We start from the raw sequence: 17451 nt of genomic DNA on the forward strand, positions 1-17451 counted from the left end.
TTTGGTTTGGTTTAGCATAGTTTGCGAAACAAAGACTAGTTAAACTTAGATTAATTCTGTTTGGCTTCGAGTTTAAGCTACGTTTAGTTTATCTTAGCATAGCTTTCTCTAGTTTAGCTTAGCTTAGCTTAGTTTTGTTTACCTCTGTTTAGTTAAGTTTAGCTTATGTTATCTTAGTTTGGTTCAATTCGGCTTAGTTTACTTGTCCTTAGTTTAATGTTGCTTTGTGTGTAGTTTAGCTTAGCTTAGCTTCAGCACTGCTGCAGCTTTTCTTTCTGGGTTCTACAATGACCTTTACAATGTGACAATGACATCTTACAATCCTAACCAGACATAACAATACATCATCATAAAAAGACAAAAATAAGAATGGCTTCTGGATAGTGATTAAAAGTATTAAATGTGGAGACTGTGTAACAGCCAGTGTCAAGGACAATGCGAGATATGTGAACATACTATATCTGTTATAAATGCTGCTACTGCTGATTAGAATTATTCTTAGCATTATTTGCATAATTATTAAAGTACAGCTGAAAATGAATGGCAGGTTTCTTACGTCTGCAGGTATCTAAAGCATTCAGTCTAATGTTTAGTGCTGTTAGATTAGTAGATGACCACAAAAGCTATGCTGATTCCTCTAATGGGCTGTTACAAAATGCTGTGATAAGGAATGACCTCCAAAGAAGCCACGAACTTTGCAAAAGCACACACACCAACACACACTAACCTTTCCCCTTATGGGAAAACAGATGTGTTTGGGCTTGCAACATTAGTTGCATAGTAAAAACACCTTTAAACCCTAAGACTTGCCCTATTTGATAGAAAAAAGGTCACAGTCACAAGGTTTTCTAAATATTGGATAACATATTAAGTTTAATTTAGTGACTTTAAGTGTAATTAGCATAATATGATGCAGGCATGGCTGAGTGTAAACGCCGTTTTTTAAGTTCCAAGTATACCTTGTAGACATAAATAAGGGAGTCTCAAGAAAGACTGATAAAATTAAATGAAGATGACATCAAATTTGACAAATTTTCTTGATAATTATCCCATGTTTATTTTGAACATTTTTACAGTGTGATTTTCTAAAGCATAAATTACATGAGAGAACTACATACAAGTGGAGTAACCTCCTCATACATGTGCATTGTGGTTCTTTACAAAGTAACCCATTCACAAGTTCACATAGAGTTGAAGCAACACACATCCTGATCATATCCAACAAACTAGCACTGGTTTATCAGCAAATACACTTTGCATGAGTCAAAGTTATTCCCCAGCTTCCTGGCTAGGTGAGGATTTACTGTAAATCCAACCTGATAATAAAATGAACTGCACCTCACAGAGATTATATTAACAGTAGGCTGTTTTGAAGAACTACAGCAAAAGAGAAAGGAAAAGTAATACAAAAGCAGGGACTCATCATTATATGAGAACTTATTTTTAGACAAGGATTAATAAATATTAAATTTGACACAATATGCATCAACAGGGAAAACTCTAGAAACACAGTCCTGATTACTTGTGCTCTAGAGGTGGTTTTCATTCAAAACAATGACGACAATGTCTTACAAATAAACACAGCTCAGGACAAGCAAATGACACTTCTATAATGGCATATTATAGAGTGGAACTTCTTAATTATAACCCGTTCTAAAACAAATCAATTGCAGACACTATGTCAGATCCTAAAGAGATCCTGTTTGATTAAACAGTGTCTACACAACGAGGTTAAATCAGCCAGATAAGGAGGCTGATAAGGAAATTGAAAAATAAATCATCAGAGTATCCCTCTCTGAGCCTTCAGTTTGAGGATCTCTGCAGCCAGTTTCTCAGCATCCATCAGATGTGGAAACATTTCCATGACTTTATCCACCTGATTTGGGTTGAAGATGGCTTGCAGATTCTTGCGGAGTTCCATCCTTTGCTGATCAAACTCAGCAGACGACGCCTGCTGTTGACTCCATGAGTAGTATTGATGATCGTTGTAAGAGCAGCAGGAGTTGAGGGAGTTTGAGGACTGGACCACAGAGGGAAGACTGCATGATGTCCTGGCTTGGGGAATCCCTTGAAAGGGATCTGACCAGTACTTCTGCTGAGGATTTGGGGCTCCACAGTAGTGGAGATGATTTGGGAGGCTCTGCTGACCGTGCTGAAGCATGTCAGGAGGGTAGGTGTTGTATTTGGTTTGGCCCTTTGACTCCCATTGCCCATGATGTTGCTGAAGAGCTAATGAGGGCCCTACATGGGAACAGCACCTGTGGGACAGGCAGTTGTTTTTCTCTAAGTGCACTGAGGTATGTCTGGATCCAGTGAGGGCACTTTGCTGCTGTGGCCTGAGCTTGTGGGAGTTACTGTTGCAATGTGAAAAGTCAGAGTACTGGCTTTCGTAAGAGCCAAAGCCAGAATCCAGATACTCCTGAGAGACACTGGTGTAGTAATGACAGGGCATCCCTGGCCACTCATTCTGACACTGGCTGGCTGTCACTAAACAAGGCAGATTATTTGGACCCTTTCTAGGATCCTTCCAGTACTGCAGTGTATTTTCACTAACCATACTGGGACGGGAAGAGCTTTGTTGGTACTCAGAGTCTTGAGGATAGGAATACGGCTTATGGGTAGGCCCAGGATCGGCCTGAGGCCTACTGCTGGGAGATAATCTGCTGTTTCTCTCTTCTTTTACTGTTGAAATCTGGGCTTTTTCTCTCAGTTCATCAGCCAAGGACAGGTAGGACTGGTTATTTCGCTCAGGGTGGTAAAACTTACATTTGATGCCATAAGTGCACTTTTTATCTGAAGAGAAAAAACAGACACCCAATAAAAGTTAGAGTCATCTCATATGGAAACATTACTTCTTTGACCAAACTGACAGAAATGTAAACTTAGCAGAAGGGTTCCTCTTCTAGAGCTCTTAGTCATAGCTTACCATAGGGACAGGGCTGTCTCTTTTGCTCTGTAGGCAGGGGCTTTTTCCTCAGGAAGTTTTCGAGACTAGGACCGTGGCGGCCAAGAGGGTCATCTGGGGGCATGAACCTGGAAAAAAATTGATTTTACTGTTTTATCAATATTTTTTTAAAACAGTGTTTTTACTGTTTAAACCTAAAGAAACTATATGACCCCAAACTCTACACCCATTCTGAATCTAATGCCTGTAACACATTCCAAAAAAAAATTGGGACAGTGGCATGTTTACCACTGCATTACATCACTGTTACATGCTGAAAGGAAGTTCAGATAAAAACAAAGTTGCGTGTGTGCAAAGACGCTAACACCAACACGGGATCATGCCGTGGTCTTCAAGCTAGACTGGGTGCAGCCTGGATTTGTCAACAAAATGAGAACAACTAACCTCACTAATGCAATCGCTAAATGGGTTGCCAAAGATTGCAGACCCGTCAACATCATTGAAGACGAGGGGCTTCAAGGAAAGCAGTTTACATTCACTTTGCAGCAGAAGTTATTTTGTACCTGATGTGTTTGCCTGCTGATTAAGTTTGAAGTTCAGGAATATTATTGCTAAGTGAATTAAGACAGTGCAGTTTACAAAACATTACAACTAAGCTGAGATGTTTGAAAAGGTTAAAACTGTAGTTTGTTGGATATTTCTTTATTCAAACACCATACTTGTACTTCTTTGTTCTCAAACCATAAGCACATAAATGGTTGTATTTTAAATGCAAGTGTAATCTTGATTAGTCACAGCGTATTTATATGATTCTGAGCTGAATTCAATTGAAAATAAGCTGAAAAGGATCTCTGTACACTGATTTTTGTCATAGTTTACATGTCCCAACAGGCTGATTACTTACTTGTCATTGACAAAGGAGTACATAAGAAGCCTCTCCTCGATGCATTTCTTCCACTCTGGCCGTTCTCCTTGGAGGTCCCGGTAGGTGTCATTGGATACGATAACTCCCTCTGACTCGTACGCCAACTTCACAATATAACGGTCATCGTAACACACCACCCGTTTACCCCCAACACGCCGCGATGGAGTGAAGACCACTATTTTACATTTTTCAAGCTCCAGGAGGATATGTTGATCTGGAAATGACAAGAACCAAGAGTGAGACTTGAGTTACCTGACCTGGTGTATTTAACCCCTTAAAGCCTGTTGTATCATATTTGATACATATTTTTATGAAACCTCTATGTAATCAATATGATCAATAAATTACTAAAACAAATTCTGAATACAATCTGATAATTGATAAAAATGCCCTCAAGTGGAATATCAGCTACCAAAAGCACCTAATGTATCAAATGAGATACAAAAAAAATACATTTTAAATTTTATGGAAATTTGGATTTTTTGGATTTCAGTAGAACGTGTAATAAACATTTTAGTTCCAAAAAATGAGAATTTTCTGGCTATATTTTGTGTATTCAGGCTTTAAAGGGTTAATTAAATAATTCATCATTATATTTAACTGTGGTATGTCATAGTGTTCTTGACTAACGCTGCATACAAAGTTTATTTTTGTCTTTGTTCACCACCACATGCTCATGACGAAACACTTGTAAAGGTTAACAAAAATGATTAATCTTTAAAAATGGTCAGGAGTCTGGGTTACAAAAAGGCCAAACATGTACATGTCTGCTTATGCACTTTGAACACTTACAGGGAACTTTTCACTTAAGTGCCTCTGCTGTCTCCACTTAACCTCTGGTTCTGTATGATCCTTCTGTAGATGATTGTCAGCAGCTATCTACACACTATAAGTAAACTAGGCATGGAAGAAAAAAAACACTGCCTTACTTCCTGATGGGACTTTCCCACGATATACTGGAGGCTGATTTTTTAACTTCCTTGTTTGAAGAATGAAAACAGAACCTCTGGATTGCTCCGCCCAGGCTGCACAGTAACTAAAGGTGATGATCCATCAGTTTTAAACCCACGGTCCACCCTTCATTATATATTTGTTGTTGAAGCTGTCAGAGGTTAGCTACGCGTGAATAGTTTGACGCTCAGGCTGAATGAAAGACGGCTTCAGCTCTCCAAGAGAGTGTGAAGTCTAGAAATGATATCAATCTAGTTTGCTGTGACTCAGCTGTGGGGAATGTGAAGCTCTTCTTTTTCTGCACGATCATTTACATTTCACACTGTCTGAGCTGAAAACTGAATCATAACTCAGTGGCCTATTGGGTAAACTGTTTACTGTGTTGCTCCATGGGTTTGGCATGAGTTCAGCACTTCATCCTCTGACAATACTGAAACATTATCTTGTGGTTACCACAGAAGTGAATCACTGATGCAGGACTATGCATACCTCTGGCTACAGAGGACATTTAAGCAATAGTCAGATCACATTTCCTCGGAAATGAGAAGCTTTGTGAAGAGAAACAAAAACCCATGACATTAGGGAAATAGTTCCTGATGAATTAAAGGAGCAGTTCAACATTACTGAAACTAGGTTCTCAGGCAAAATCCTATCAACACCTTTAAATCCCCTAAACTAGATTTTTGTATTACTAACTATTCTGTATCTTTGATTCTAAGACAGTATCAATCATCTGTAGGGTAAACTTGCAATTAATTCATCATAATTTTGTTTCAATTACATAGAAAAGGCAGTGGAGAAAGATGGCATGCAGTACATGACAAGACATGAACCTAAGAAAGACATGAGGACATAAGTATCTGTATATGGGCGCTCAATCTAACCCTTTGACTTAACTGGAGCCCTAAGACAACCAGGAATTCGTCCTCCCATCTTGGCACAAATGGCAATTTTGATTTTTTTTTTTTTTAAATGCACAGTTTCAAAACTAAAAATTTCAAATTATTTGTTTTAAAGTTATACAAATATTTACAGCACAAACCGATTTGATGCTGTGGGGTAGGGTTCATCAATTATAATCAAGGCAAAAAGTTGAATGATTCATGATTTTGATTTTTGCCATAATTACCCAGTCCGACTTCTGAGTATTCTTTTCATCAGAGAAAATCCTGTAAAACCAGACCAGACTCCTCCTTGAGTGTGACTTAGATCAAATAAAAAGCATTTGTTCTGCTATGAAGGCATTTTGATTTGAACAGAGCTGCAAATGACGGATATCATGAAAGGTATACTTACTGGCACCCCGACCAGCTTTTGAAAGTTGATACTTCCTATTCACATGAGGCAATGTAGTCGAGGAAAACAGCTTCTTAATCTGATTCCTCCGTTACTGACTATGCTTGTAACAATAACTTTATGTAGTGAACCACGTCTCTGCTTTACGAGTAATTTTTTAGCAAAGAAATCACTATTCTTCAGCTCAAAGAAAAACAAAAGGCAGTAAAGCTATTCATAAAAGATGTGTGCAGTTAATCAAAGTATGCTATCAATTTTAGCCAGAACCAGAGTAACGAGTTGGTTAGAATAATAATAATCACAGAATAATTATTTGGGCTGCCAAATCTTATCTTTTATACTGCATTAATCCAAGAATTTCTGTGGGTAGTCATGAATAATCTCCTTTTTAGTTGTACTTTGGAATTTGTCTGTAGAAAAAAGTGATTCTTAGCCAATATCTCTGTTATAAAAAGACAAAGCTAGTAAAGCATTTTTGTTTATATGTGCTGTGGAAATTCACTGCCATGCTATGATGGTGATGACAAGTGATTATCATGATGAATGAAACAAAGATATATATAACTCCCAAAATTCATAACATGACTTCAATGATATTGGCCAGATATGTATTGCCCTTTTATATTTTTACATTTATCGGCTTGCAGCGTTCTGAAACCAGCTGTCTGCGACTTCACAAGCTGAATGCAGGCAATCTTGTGACAGTAGTTCTCATAGGTATTCTGTGGTACAGATCATCCAAGGTGACCTGGATGATATCTCGAAGCTCCTAGTCATCAACGATGTCGATGGTCTGCAGTCTGTGGTGACCCATTAGTGATTGCATTAGTTAGCTTAGATGTTGTTTTGGGAACAAATCTGGGTCTGCTGGACAGCGCCGCTGTAGCTTGGTCCCGTGTTGTTGTTAGCGTCTTTGCTAGCATTAGCAACATTAGCTATCATGGCTTGATCCTGTGTTGTTGTTAGTGTCTGTGCTAGCATTAGCAAAGATGGGTTTTGGGTTTTAACACTGCAACATATTAGAAATGAGATGTTAAGAACTTTCCTAGTCAGGCTGCTTCCTGTTCTTAAGCTCATTTGAACTGGGGTGCAACCACTTTTTAAAAAAGCCTTACTGTGCATTAACTACAAAGGGTAAACTAGCTAATGTAGCTGAAATGTTAGACCAGACCCCCTTAAAAAAAGAGATACTGGACTTATATCTCCTCTGATTTACCCAATCAAACTTCTTCTCTTGTGACTTAAGAAAAGGTTGTTTGACCCAAGGAACCATCTGAACCATCTCTCTTTTTTGACCCTCACCTGTAATGGGGGCATCAGGTCGGGGCTGCTCTTTACGCCAGGAAGGAACAAACACAGTAATGGTTTTATGACCTCTGTCCAGAAAGAAGTTTACCGCCAGCTGGATGCCTCGACACGAGAACACTTCCTTGTTGCCATGACTGTACAAAGAAGCAGGGGAGACAGGATTAGAAGTGAGTAGTGGTAAGTAATCAGAGTTCAAATGATATGAAATAAAGAGGTGAAATTTCAGTTGGTCTGTGTAAACACTACATGCCTTTGACATTTCTCCCTCAGGGATAACACTCTGTGATCTTCATATATAACTTGCTGTATCTAAAATGAGGTGGGGATTATGAGGTGTGTGCACAAAATTTGCATATTGTAGCAGAGGCTTTTAGAAAAACATGCACAGGCAGGGCAGGGAACGCCCTTTTCAAACAGCCAGGTGACAGTGCAAAGGAGGAAAATGCATGTTTTAGGGTCAAAGCTGAAAACCAACATGACAATGAGTGATGACAGATTGACACGTTATTTTACAGGTGCTTTACTGCTAACAGGTACATAAAGAGTATTTAGTCTGCTGTGTTTCTTTTAGTGGAGGCATTGGCATAGCACTGTGCTTGGATATCTAAATAAAGCAGCTTGGAAAATGAGGAATAACTATTAAACTTAGAAGTAATCATCCAGTGCATAAGAGATAAAAATTACCTTATGGCAACATTGCTGCCATCAATGATAATCGGCCTTAATTCTGCATTCGCAGCCTTCCAGCCCCCTACTATTGGAGGGTTTCTGAGGGGTCCAAGGGTCCAGCTTGAAGGCATTAGAGGGTCCTTTAGACCAGTGTTTCTCTCATCACTGTCAGTACCAGGCATGCAGGGAGCAGCGCTGGTCCTGCTTCGAACCAGCTCTCCCAGTACCGAGTTTGTGTCAGCATCCAGACCCAGTTTCCTCAGGGCAGCCTTCACCTCTGCTGAGGAGTAACCCAGTTTCCTGAAGAAGTCCACTCTGAGTTGCAGCTCCTCGCTGTCTGCTTCCAGCTGGTCTGAATCTGAGCTCTGGCTGGGAAGTGACTGATCCATCCTGAGGCATTTGGTCCTCCTTACAGCAGCACAGAAGACTTGTTACACTGCCACAAGGTGATATTCATCTACTGGCTGTAGGAAAACAACATGTAAAAGGAAAACAAGTTAAACATCTGACCCATGCAGTTTTCACTTTTTGTTTCATTTTACACTACAATAACAAGGTTAAGAGGTTGTAAAAGCCTTGGGACACGTCCTCAGAATTCATCATGATATCTTAGTTTTAAAACTCTGCAGATCTGATCTGATTAAGCTCACAAGAGTTGCTCAGGTAGAGTTTGTACCACTCCACCACTCTGCTGGCTCAGTTTTTATACAATTTACTACAAAGGTGAATCGCCTCAAAAACTCAACCTTTGCCTTGTGTAGGGGAAACTGATCCTTATCAGCTTTGAAGTTTGCAAATGTCAGAATTTGCTGCTTTGATTGATCTTAAACTATAGCAACATTTAAGATTAAAGTTTGACTTTGTTTAGAGAAAAAAACAAGGAATCTCATGAAATAATCTAAGCCTACTGGACACAGTTATGATGTATTTATGTCCCAAAATTACTGAAATGAAAAAAAGCCTACTTAAAGCTCTCGTGAGAAAGTGAAGTTTGTCTCAATTTTGGCGGCCCCTTTGGTCAAAGTGGTTTCTTTTATCGCTTTGCTGTTTTATCCTGTACATCTGTGAGAGTTTATTTAACATTCAAACATATCACTCATTGAAAATCTTTAAACATTCAAACTAAGGCTGATTCTGATGTTCCTTGTAAATGACTTTGTCTAACACCTACCTAACACCAGGCCTTTCTCCAGCAGTCTGGCTGCAGACTGTACATCTCTGAACTCCACTCTCACAGTCCTTTCACCAGAGATGCTGACTATTTCAGAACCTTTAAGAACTTTTTTATTTCTCTATTCATGAGTCAAGTCTGGCTGTTACATTCCTAAATTAACAACATTGCAAACATTACAGACTAAGCAACAGTTTTTAAGAAGAGAAAAGGATCAGAGGTCTAATCCGGGATGGACCAGTTTTAAAAGTAGCTACATGTATGGTGGCTCACTCTAGCTTTGTTAGTTTCAGCTAAAGCTAACATAGCTATGATAACTTTGTAATTAACATTACTACATAAGCCAATGTAGAAAAGTTAGTGTTAGCAAATGTAGCTAAGGCTCATGTTCCTACGTAGCGAATGTTCAAACATAATGTAGCTCTCAGGTGGCCACTTTGTAAGCTTAGCTTTAGCTAACTTAGTTGCATAGCTCTGTTAGCTATGTAGCTTTGCAGCTAATAGAGCTACATGAGCTACACTTGATGTGTTAAAATGTTTTCATGGAGGACTATCTTTTTTTCCTGTAGGCAGATTGTTTACTCAGCTTTATTAAACATTTTGTTATCAGGTTTTGCACACCAAGTTTTTAAGTTTTAACTTTTGTAAACATTTAATCCAATTGTATTCAGAAAGTTTAAGCATGTATTTCTGTTACTGAAAGAGACAAGGTCTCAAATGAACAGTCTGTGAGAGTGGCTGCCAGAGATGAACAGTCTGCTGCTGGACCCCTCTTACAATTTCAAGCATTAAGAAAAGTGTAACTTATAGAAATAGTCTTTTTAGTGATAGATCACTTCTTCCTGAGATGTTAATGGAGAATCAATTGTAATTTCAGTTTGCTCATTACCAGTTAAAAACCATCACAGGACTTTTATTTAAATCTGTGGAAGCGCTCTTATAAATAATATTCTTCAGTCATGTTTTTTACTTAATTTTCATCGATCATTAATCATTATCACACGTTTTCCTTCAACTAATAAAATGTAAAATAAAAAAACAAAACGATGCAGGCCTATAGGTTGGAATTATCATACCAGGGTCATTACAAGTCTTCACACTGGGCTTAAAAGAAACAAACAAACAACATATTGACCAGTTTTGGCAGTTTTTACTTTTTTTTTTAAATCTAAGAATTCAGACTTTTGTCTCAAAAATTGACTTCTTGTCTCTAAAATAGAACTGTTTAATTCACAATTTTGGCTTCCTCTCACAAAGTTTTGACTTTTTAATCATACATGACTTTTTATCTGAAAATTTTGAGTGTTTTAATCTCACACTCATGCCATTTAATTTTCAATTTTAAACTTTTAAAATGTTAAATAATTGTATCTAAGCAATTAACTTTCTATCTCGTATTGGCTTTAATTTAATTTTATTTTTCCTACCATCATTGTAATCATTTTTTAAGCGGGCTTCCGTAATGTAAAGTGTAGCTACTCTTCTCCTCCCGGCTTCAGTTATCTTATTTTCAATATAAAGATTCAGGAACACAACAGAAATACGAGCATCGTAGCTCCACACATGGCGTGTATTTGTTATTTACTGTATGAAGACATTAACGAGTCCTCAGGTTAAGCTTCAACAGACCAGAATTTACGCGATACAGGTGAAAGTAGCCTACAGATTTACAAACGGACTTTTCTACCGTAAGCTAACAGTCTCACTCTCGTCAACAAATCCCAGCCATGATTTACCTTTTCTTTCTTTCTCCTCTCTGTCCATCTGTCAGCTGAATTCATCCACAGCTCTCGTAAAGGTTTCTGTGTAAAGTCACTTTGACTCTGTTCGGACTTTGTAGCGCCTCCCTCCAGGAAAAAAGGTTTTTTCTTCCCCTCTTCTCTTCCTGTTGTTGGCCGGACGTTTGCAGAGCTTTGATGAATTAACATATCAGAGATAAGATAAAGCGTTCCCTTTCCTTTGGCTGTCACTCAGCTACGCTGCTGTGCTTGTTCTTTCTTTTTATGGCTGAGGGTGTGACTCGTGTTTTCTTTGTTGTTGTTGGTTTGCCTTCAGGGAAATTTTTTAATACAGAGGCAATCAATGCGCAGACTATGACTAATATTGCTCATGTATTGCAAGGCCTATGGAAGCCCATTTCCGCCACTTATAAAATAAAAATGTGGAAGTTAGGGAATTAAAAAAAAAAAAAAAAAGAAGAATCCTAAGTCATAATTATGAGAAAAAAAGTCATAATTATGAGATAAAAAAAATCGAATTTATAAGATTAAAAAGTCGAAATTATGAGTTAAAGTCAAAATTATGAGATTAAAAAGTCATAATTATGGGATAAAAAGTCATAATTATGAGATAAAAGTCGAAATTATGAGATAAAAAGTAATAATTATGGGATTAAAAGTCATAATTATGAGATAAAAAGTCGAAATTATGAGATGATGAAGTAACTGTAACAACTGCATAGTTACACACATCTCCTAATTTCGACTTTTAATCTCATTATTTTGACTTTATCTCATAATTTTGACTTTTCATCTCATAATTATGACTTTTTATCTCATAATTTCAACTTTTAATCTCATTATTTTGACTTTATCTCATAATTTTGACTTTTTATCTCATAATTATGACTTTTATCTCATAATTTTGACTTTATTATCTCATAATTTCGACTTTTTATCTCATAATTATGACTTTATAATCTCATAATTTCAACTGTTAAACTCATAATTCTGACTTTTTATCTCATAATTATGACTTTTTATCTCATAATTATGACTTTTTATCACATATTTTCAACTTTTTTATAATCTCATAATTGTGACTTTTTATCTTATAATTTAGATTAATTAATAATAATTATGACTTAGGATTCTTCGTTTCATTTCTTTAAATTCCCTATCTTTAACTTTTTTTTTTTTTTTTTAATGGTGGAAATGGGCTTCCGTACAGAAATGTTAAAATGTTGATGCCTAAGAAACAGTTCAGAATCTTGAGCTGAATTTAGTTTTTTTTTAAGGCCAGACCAGGTATTTTTTAGGCCTATGCTGGCCTGGAGAGACAGTTTTATATCTCTGTGCAAGGGTCCATATGTTTGTCCATGGTGGCCCCACCTGTGATTGTACATGTGAACTGCAAATGTGGATCAGCCAATATGAAACCCATATAGGCTCCATCTGATCCTTGTGATCACCCATGTTTACTAGAAGTGGATCTATCATCTCTAGAGGTGCAGCCTATATGGAACTCCTATGGGCTGATCCACACTCGCAGTTGACATGGGCAATCACAGCTGGGGCCACCATGGAACCCATGGAGGTCTAATCCATGGGACCCATAGGCCTACTGCAGTCCACATATAACCCATGTAGATCCCACAAGGACATGCTGGCTGGGAAGAAAAACTGAGGCAACTTTTAGTTAAAATAATTTAATTATTGTGAAAAGAGACAACAAATGTGGGTAAAGTGGCCAAAAAATCCTCACAAAAATCCGTTGAAAGTGGCAAAAAAGGGATGAAAATTTAAAAAAAGGGTCCAAACAGGTGGCAAAAATAGAAGACAGGTAACAGAAAAGTGGCTGAAGGGCCAAAAGGGCAAAAAAAGCAGCAGAAAGAAGTGACATTAATAGATGACAATGCAAAAAATGGCAAAAATTAGGCAAAATAGGGATAAAAAGTGGCAAAAGTGTGAAAAGGGGGAAAAAAGTGACAGAAAGAAGTGGCAAAAACAGGTAACATGGCAAAAAAATGTTGCAAAAATAGTCCAAAACTGGAAAAATTAGGCAAAGTGTGTTAAAGTGCCAAAAATGAGGAAAAGGGTGCAAAGCCACATAAAGAAGGTGAAAAAAGGTGACAAGTGGCAATTAAGTAGCTAAAATGGGCCAAAAATGCAAAAAGAAGTGGCAAAATGTGTGGACAAATGGCAAAACAAGGCCAAAAGTGTCAAAAAGGACTAAAAGTGTCAGAAAAAGCCACAAGTGGGTTAGAAGTGGCAGAAAGAGGGAGCAAAAATGGGGTCCCACATTGGAAAATGACATTTCTGCCATCGTGTAATTTGATCAAGAATGTGTTAAAGACCACTCTATCTCTGTTTTATTTCAAACAAACTTGAAATAAACAAAAACACAGAGGCCTCAGACTCAGTCAACAAACAAGGGACATGGTGCCCTCTAGTGTTCCCACACAACATCCCTCTTAGTGCTTTAGTTTTAGCCTAATTACTTTATGACATCTTTCATTAGATGAATAAATGTTAGGATTTATAAATAGAACAAAAAAAAGCAGTCAAAGTTTCATATGCAAAAACATTCTAACAATAAAATTGGAGTTTCTTTTTTAGCTTTGATACACTTGACTATATTTAAAAATTTTGCATATCAGTGTTTTGCTTAACTGAGTATTATATATATATATATATATATATATATATATATATATATATATATATAAACTATGTTCCCCTTTACCACTACAATAAGGACTTCAACCCTTAAAGCTTAATGTCATTACAAGAAAACTGAAGCACTCATTCACCTGCTTATTTGCTCTGTTCTTTTATATGGTGTCGGTAGGAAAATAAGTTAATGAGATAATTTTCTTATGAGGAGAAATTAGGATGAATCAATGCACAATGATGCATTTCATCTGAAATAACTGATTGTAAGCAGGAGCTTTTCACAAGTGTTATGTCTAAGATTGGTGTTTGATTAAAGCTACTTTTTAAAACAGGTACAAAATCCTGAAGTCTATTTGGAATTCCAGAATTAAAATTCCATAAATAATTAAAATAAAAAAATCAAAGGTCACTCTACAGACTTTTGTCAGTCTATTCTCTTGCATCCTTTCTGCTGTGTGTAATGTTGAAACAGGAATGTTTCTTTTGCATGTGGGGGCAACCAGGGAGCATTTATAGGGTAGGCAGAGTCAGAAATGCCACTTGAAGCTTTTATTTTCAGAACCTCAGTCTGATGAAGGTTTTTTGGGCTGTCATGAACATGTGGTAGGAAAAGTAAGATGCAGGAGGTCTTGATGTTGGTATGGCAAAGTGGTTCCCAAAGTGGGGCTCATTGACCCCTGTTGGGGGTGTAAAGCTATGACATGGGGGGCTTGGATTAAAGAAATATTGGCTTAAAAAGACAGAACAAAATAAACATATCATTGCAAACTAGCTTCATATTCTAAATAAATAGATTGAAATCTTGTGAAAACATCCAATCACTCATTATCATTGCAGAACAGAGTGAAATAAAATAAGTAAATATATGTACAGTGCTGTGAAAAAGTATCTGTCCCTCTCCTTATTTGCACATTTGCCACACTTAAATGTTTCAGATCATCAAGCAAATTTTAATACCAGATAAAGATGACCTGAGTAAATTCAGTTTTTAAATGATTATTTCATTCACTAAGGGAAAAGGCCATCCAAATCTATGTGGTCCTATGTGAAAAAGTAATCACCCCCTTGTTTAATCATGAATTTACTGTGATTAACCACATTTTTTGAAAAGCTGAGATACATTTCATGAGCCACACACAGGAATGATTACACCCAGACCTGTTCAATCAAGAAATCCCTTAAATATAACCTTGCATAGCAGATGAATACACCCGTTTCCATGTTTCTCACTGGCAAATCCATCTTGCAAAGCTCCCGTCTGAACTGCTTGGGCCCGGTTAGAAAGTGACAGGACCAATCAGACCAGTGCAATTATGGCAGAAGACATTAGATTGGATACTGCTAAAGCGCCAGTTTTATCAGAACTTGATGAAATTTCTTCTTTAAAAGAAGAACAAAGAACAGCAGAGAGTTGTTTTTTTTAAAAAACGACAAAAGTGTATTGACATGTCTACAGTTGCGAGGTTCGCGTTATGTGGTTCCCTTGGAGTTTAGTCCTCAGAAGGGACGTAGCTCAATAGCGGCTACATCTCGTGTTTTGTTGCTCTGATTTGCCCGTAAAGATGTGACACACAGAACGTTCATCCAATCACACTCTGAGTTCTTTTTCAAAGGCTCTGCCCTTTCCGAAATGCTGTGTATGAAAGTTTTCCAAATGGATGTTTGAAACAAATCCATCTGGCGTGCCAGGTTACCTTAAATAGAACTTGTGAAGAAGGCTAAAAGATCTCAAAAAGCAACATGTCATACCACAATCTAAAAAATATATATGTATTTGGGAAACAAAGCCATCTATCAGTCTGGAAAGAATTACAAGCCAATTCTAAGGCCTTGGGACTCCACTGAACCACAGTAAGAGCCATTATCCACAAATGGAGAAAAAGTAGAATAGTGGTAAACTTTCCCAGGAGTGGCTGCCTTGCCTAAATTACTCCAACAGTGCATTGACGACTCATTCAGGAGGTCACAAAAGAACTCAGAACAACATCGAAAGACCTGCAGGCCTCACTTGACTCAGTTAAGGTCAGTTTTCATGATTCAACAATAAGAAAGACACTGGGCAAAATGGCCTCCATGGGAGAGTTCTAGGGCCAAAACCACTGCTGACCAAAAAGAACACAAAGGCAATGAATTTTTTGGAAGGTGTGTATCCCGTTACATCTAGAATAAAACTAGCACAGCATTTCATTGAAAGAACATCATACCAGCAGTCAGACATGGTGGTAGTATTGGATGGATTCTGCGCTCTACCACAAAACCCTGAAGGAGAATATCTGGCCATCAGTTTGTGACCTCAAGCTCAAGCATACTGGGGTTATGCAGCAGGACAGCAATCTGAAACACACCAGCAAGTTCACCTCTGAATGGCTTAGAAATAAAAGTGAAGGTTTTGGAGTGACGTGGTCAAAGTCTGGACTTAAATTGGATTAATATGTTGTGGAATAATAATAAACATGCTTTTTATACTTGAAAACCCCCTAATGTGGCTTAATCAAAACAAATCTGCAAAGAAAAGTGGGCCAAAATTCCTCCACAGCGATATGAAAGACTCATTCTCTGATCCAACAGTTTAAAACCAGTGTAGTGTAAATGGCACACACTGCCTCTGTACTTTATGAAACGTCATATCATGACTGTTGGTATTGGGTCTGCCCACTAGATGTCATCCTGGCTCCACGTTATCCCCTCATACAGTCTGTGGTCGTCTCTTTATAGCTTCCAATTTGAAGATTGTGAAAGATGTTGGTTGGCTTCAATAGGCAGGTGGTTAAGTTGTGAAGTTTTTACGTCTGTGTGTGTGTTTGTAAACAACTCTTTGTGTACAGGGTTAATGGCACGGTTGAGTTGGGTTCACACTGCGTGCAGCTGGTTAATGGCATATACAGGGTTGAGTTCCGGAGAGTGGAGAAAGTAATCAGGGCCAGTTGCCAGGCGGTTGCCTCCTCGGAGGGCCCACACCAGCGGTCCCAGGTGTCTGCAAGGCCTGATATTACTGCGGGGCAATGAGCTGCAGCCGGCAACGATGGGTTGGAGGTGAACACACTCACACAGACACATTGGAGCCCAGATTGAAAGACAGAATGAAACAAAAAGCAAGCAAGAATTCACACCTTGAACAAGTGAGCCATCCAGGATTTTATGTGTGGGAGACTTTCTAAGTACATTTTATTGCATTACAAGAGACACTTTTATAGTTATTTTATTGAATTTAATTTGTAAACACTCCTTTTAGCCTATAGACCACGATTGAGTGCATTGTTTGTAATTTATGGCTCGATTATATTGGACAGCATTATTGGCATCCACTAAAGCTATTGTTCCATAATGCAAATCTTCAACCTTGCTGAGAATCTAAGTGCCTGAGATTGGATGAGATTAGTGAAGATTGGCTATTGTGAACATCAGACACTCACTTTCTTAACAGCTTGCGGGGAGGCATTCCCCTTCTCAAAGGCATATCTTTCTCCTCCAGGCAGGTGTAGTTTGGCAAAGCTTGTTAAACCTGCGTCAGTTGATCAAATATTCAGCCAGGCTCATTGTGCTGCTGAGAGCTTTTTGGATGTGGCCGGGGCAGTGCTGTGCTGATAAAACCGGCTTTGTAGTGCCTCAGCGCCGGCCACCCTCTTTTGTTATTCCTTTCGTTGAGTGCCCGGGTCAGCCGTCTGTCAGAGAATTTAATTTTTGTATGATTTCTTTAAAAAGAACCAACGGGAAAGAAAAGGCAGCCTTTAACTGGAGTAATCCATCTTGTACCAATGGTGTCAGAGTGATTCACGATTTCCAATTTAGCCATGGTTTGAATCTAAAGTAAATCAGGCAGGACGGCTCCACC

General features: G+C 38.0%; 1 protein-coding gene across 1 annotated transcript; it reads right to left on the reverse strand.

The window, feature by feature from the left end:
* Positions 1 to 1053: 1053 nt before the first annotated feature.
* LOC121513179 (endoribonuclease ZC3H12A) lies at positions 1054 to 11115 on the reverse strand. Its single transcript, XM_041792750.1, has 6 exons — positions 10962 to 11115; positions 8070 to 8518; positions 7380 to 7519; positions 3810 to 4044; positions 2927 to 3033; positions 1054 to 2793 (listed from the first exon to the last, which is right to left on the reverse strand). Exons 2-6 carry the CDS (start codon positions 8441 to 8443, stop codon positions 1781 to 1783), a joined length of 1869 nt encoding a protein of 622 aa, XP_041648684.1. The 5' UTR covers positions 8444 to 8518; positions 10962 to 11115; the 3' UTR covers positions 1054 to 1780.
* Positions 11116 to 17451: the final 6336 nt, after the last annotated feature.

The sequence above is a fragment of the Cheilinus undulatus genome, linkage group 8 (assembly GCF_018320785.1).
Source record: "Cheilinus undulatus linkage group 8, ASM1832078v1, whole genome shotgun sequence".
NCBI lineage: Eukaryota > Metazoa > Chordata > Actinopteri > Labriformes > Labridae > Cheilinus > Cheilinus undulatus.

Coding starts and splice junctions, on each gene's coding strand:
- LOC121513179 (XM_041792750.1), bottom strand. CDS start 8,443: ATGGATCAGTCACTTCCCAGCCAGAGCTCAGATTCAGACCAGCTGGAA. Junction 7,520..8,069: donor GGCAGCAATGTTGCCATAAG/GTAATTTTTATC, acceptor TTCTTTGTACAG/TCATGGCAACAAGGAAGTGT. Junction 4,045..7,379: donor ACCTGATGCCCCCATTACAG/GTGAGGGTCAAA, acceptor TGTCATTTCCAG/ATCAACATATCCTCCTGGAG.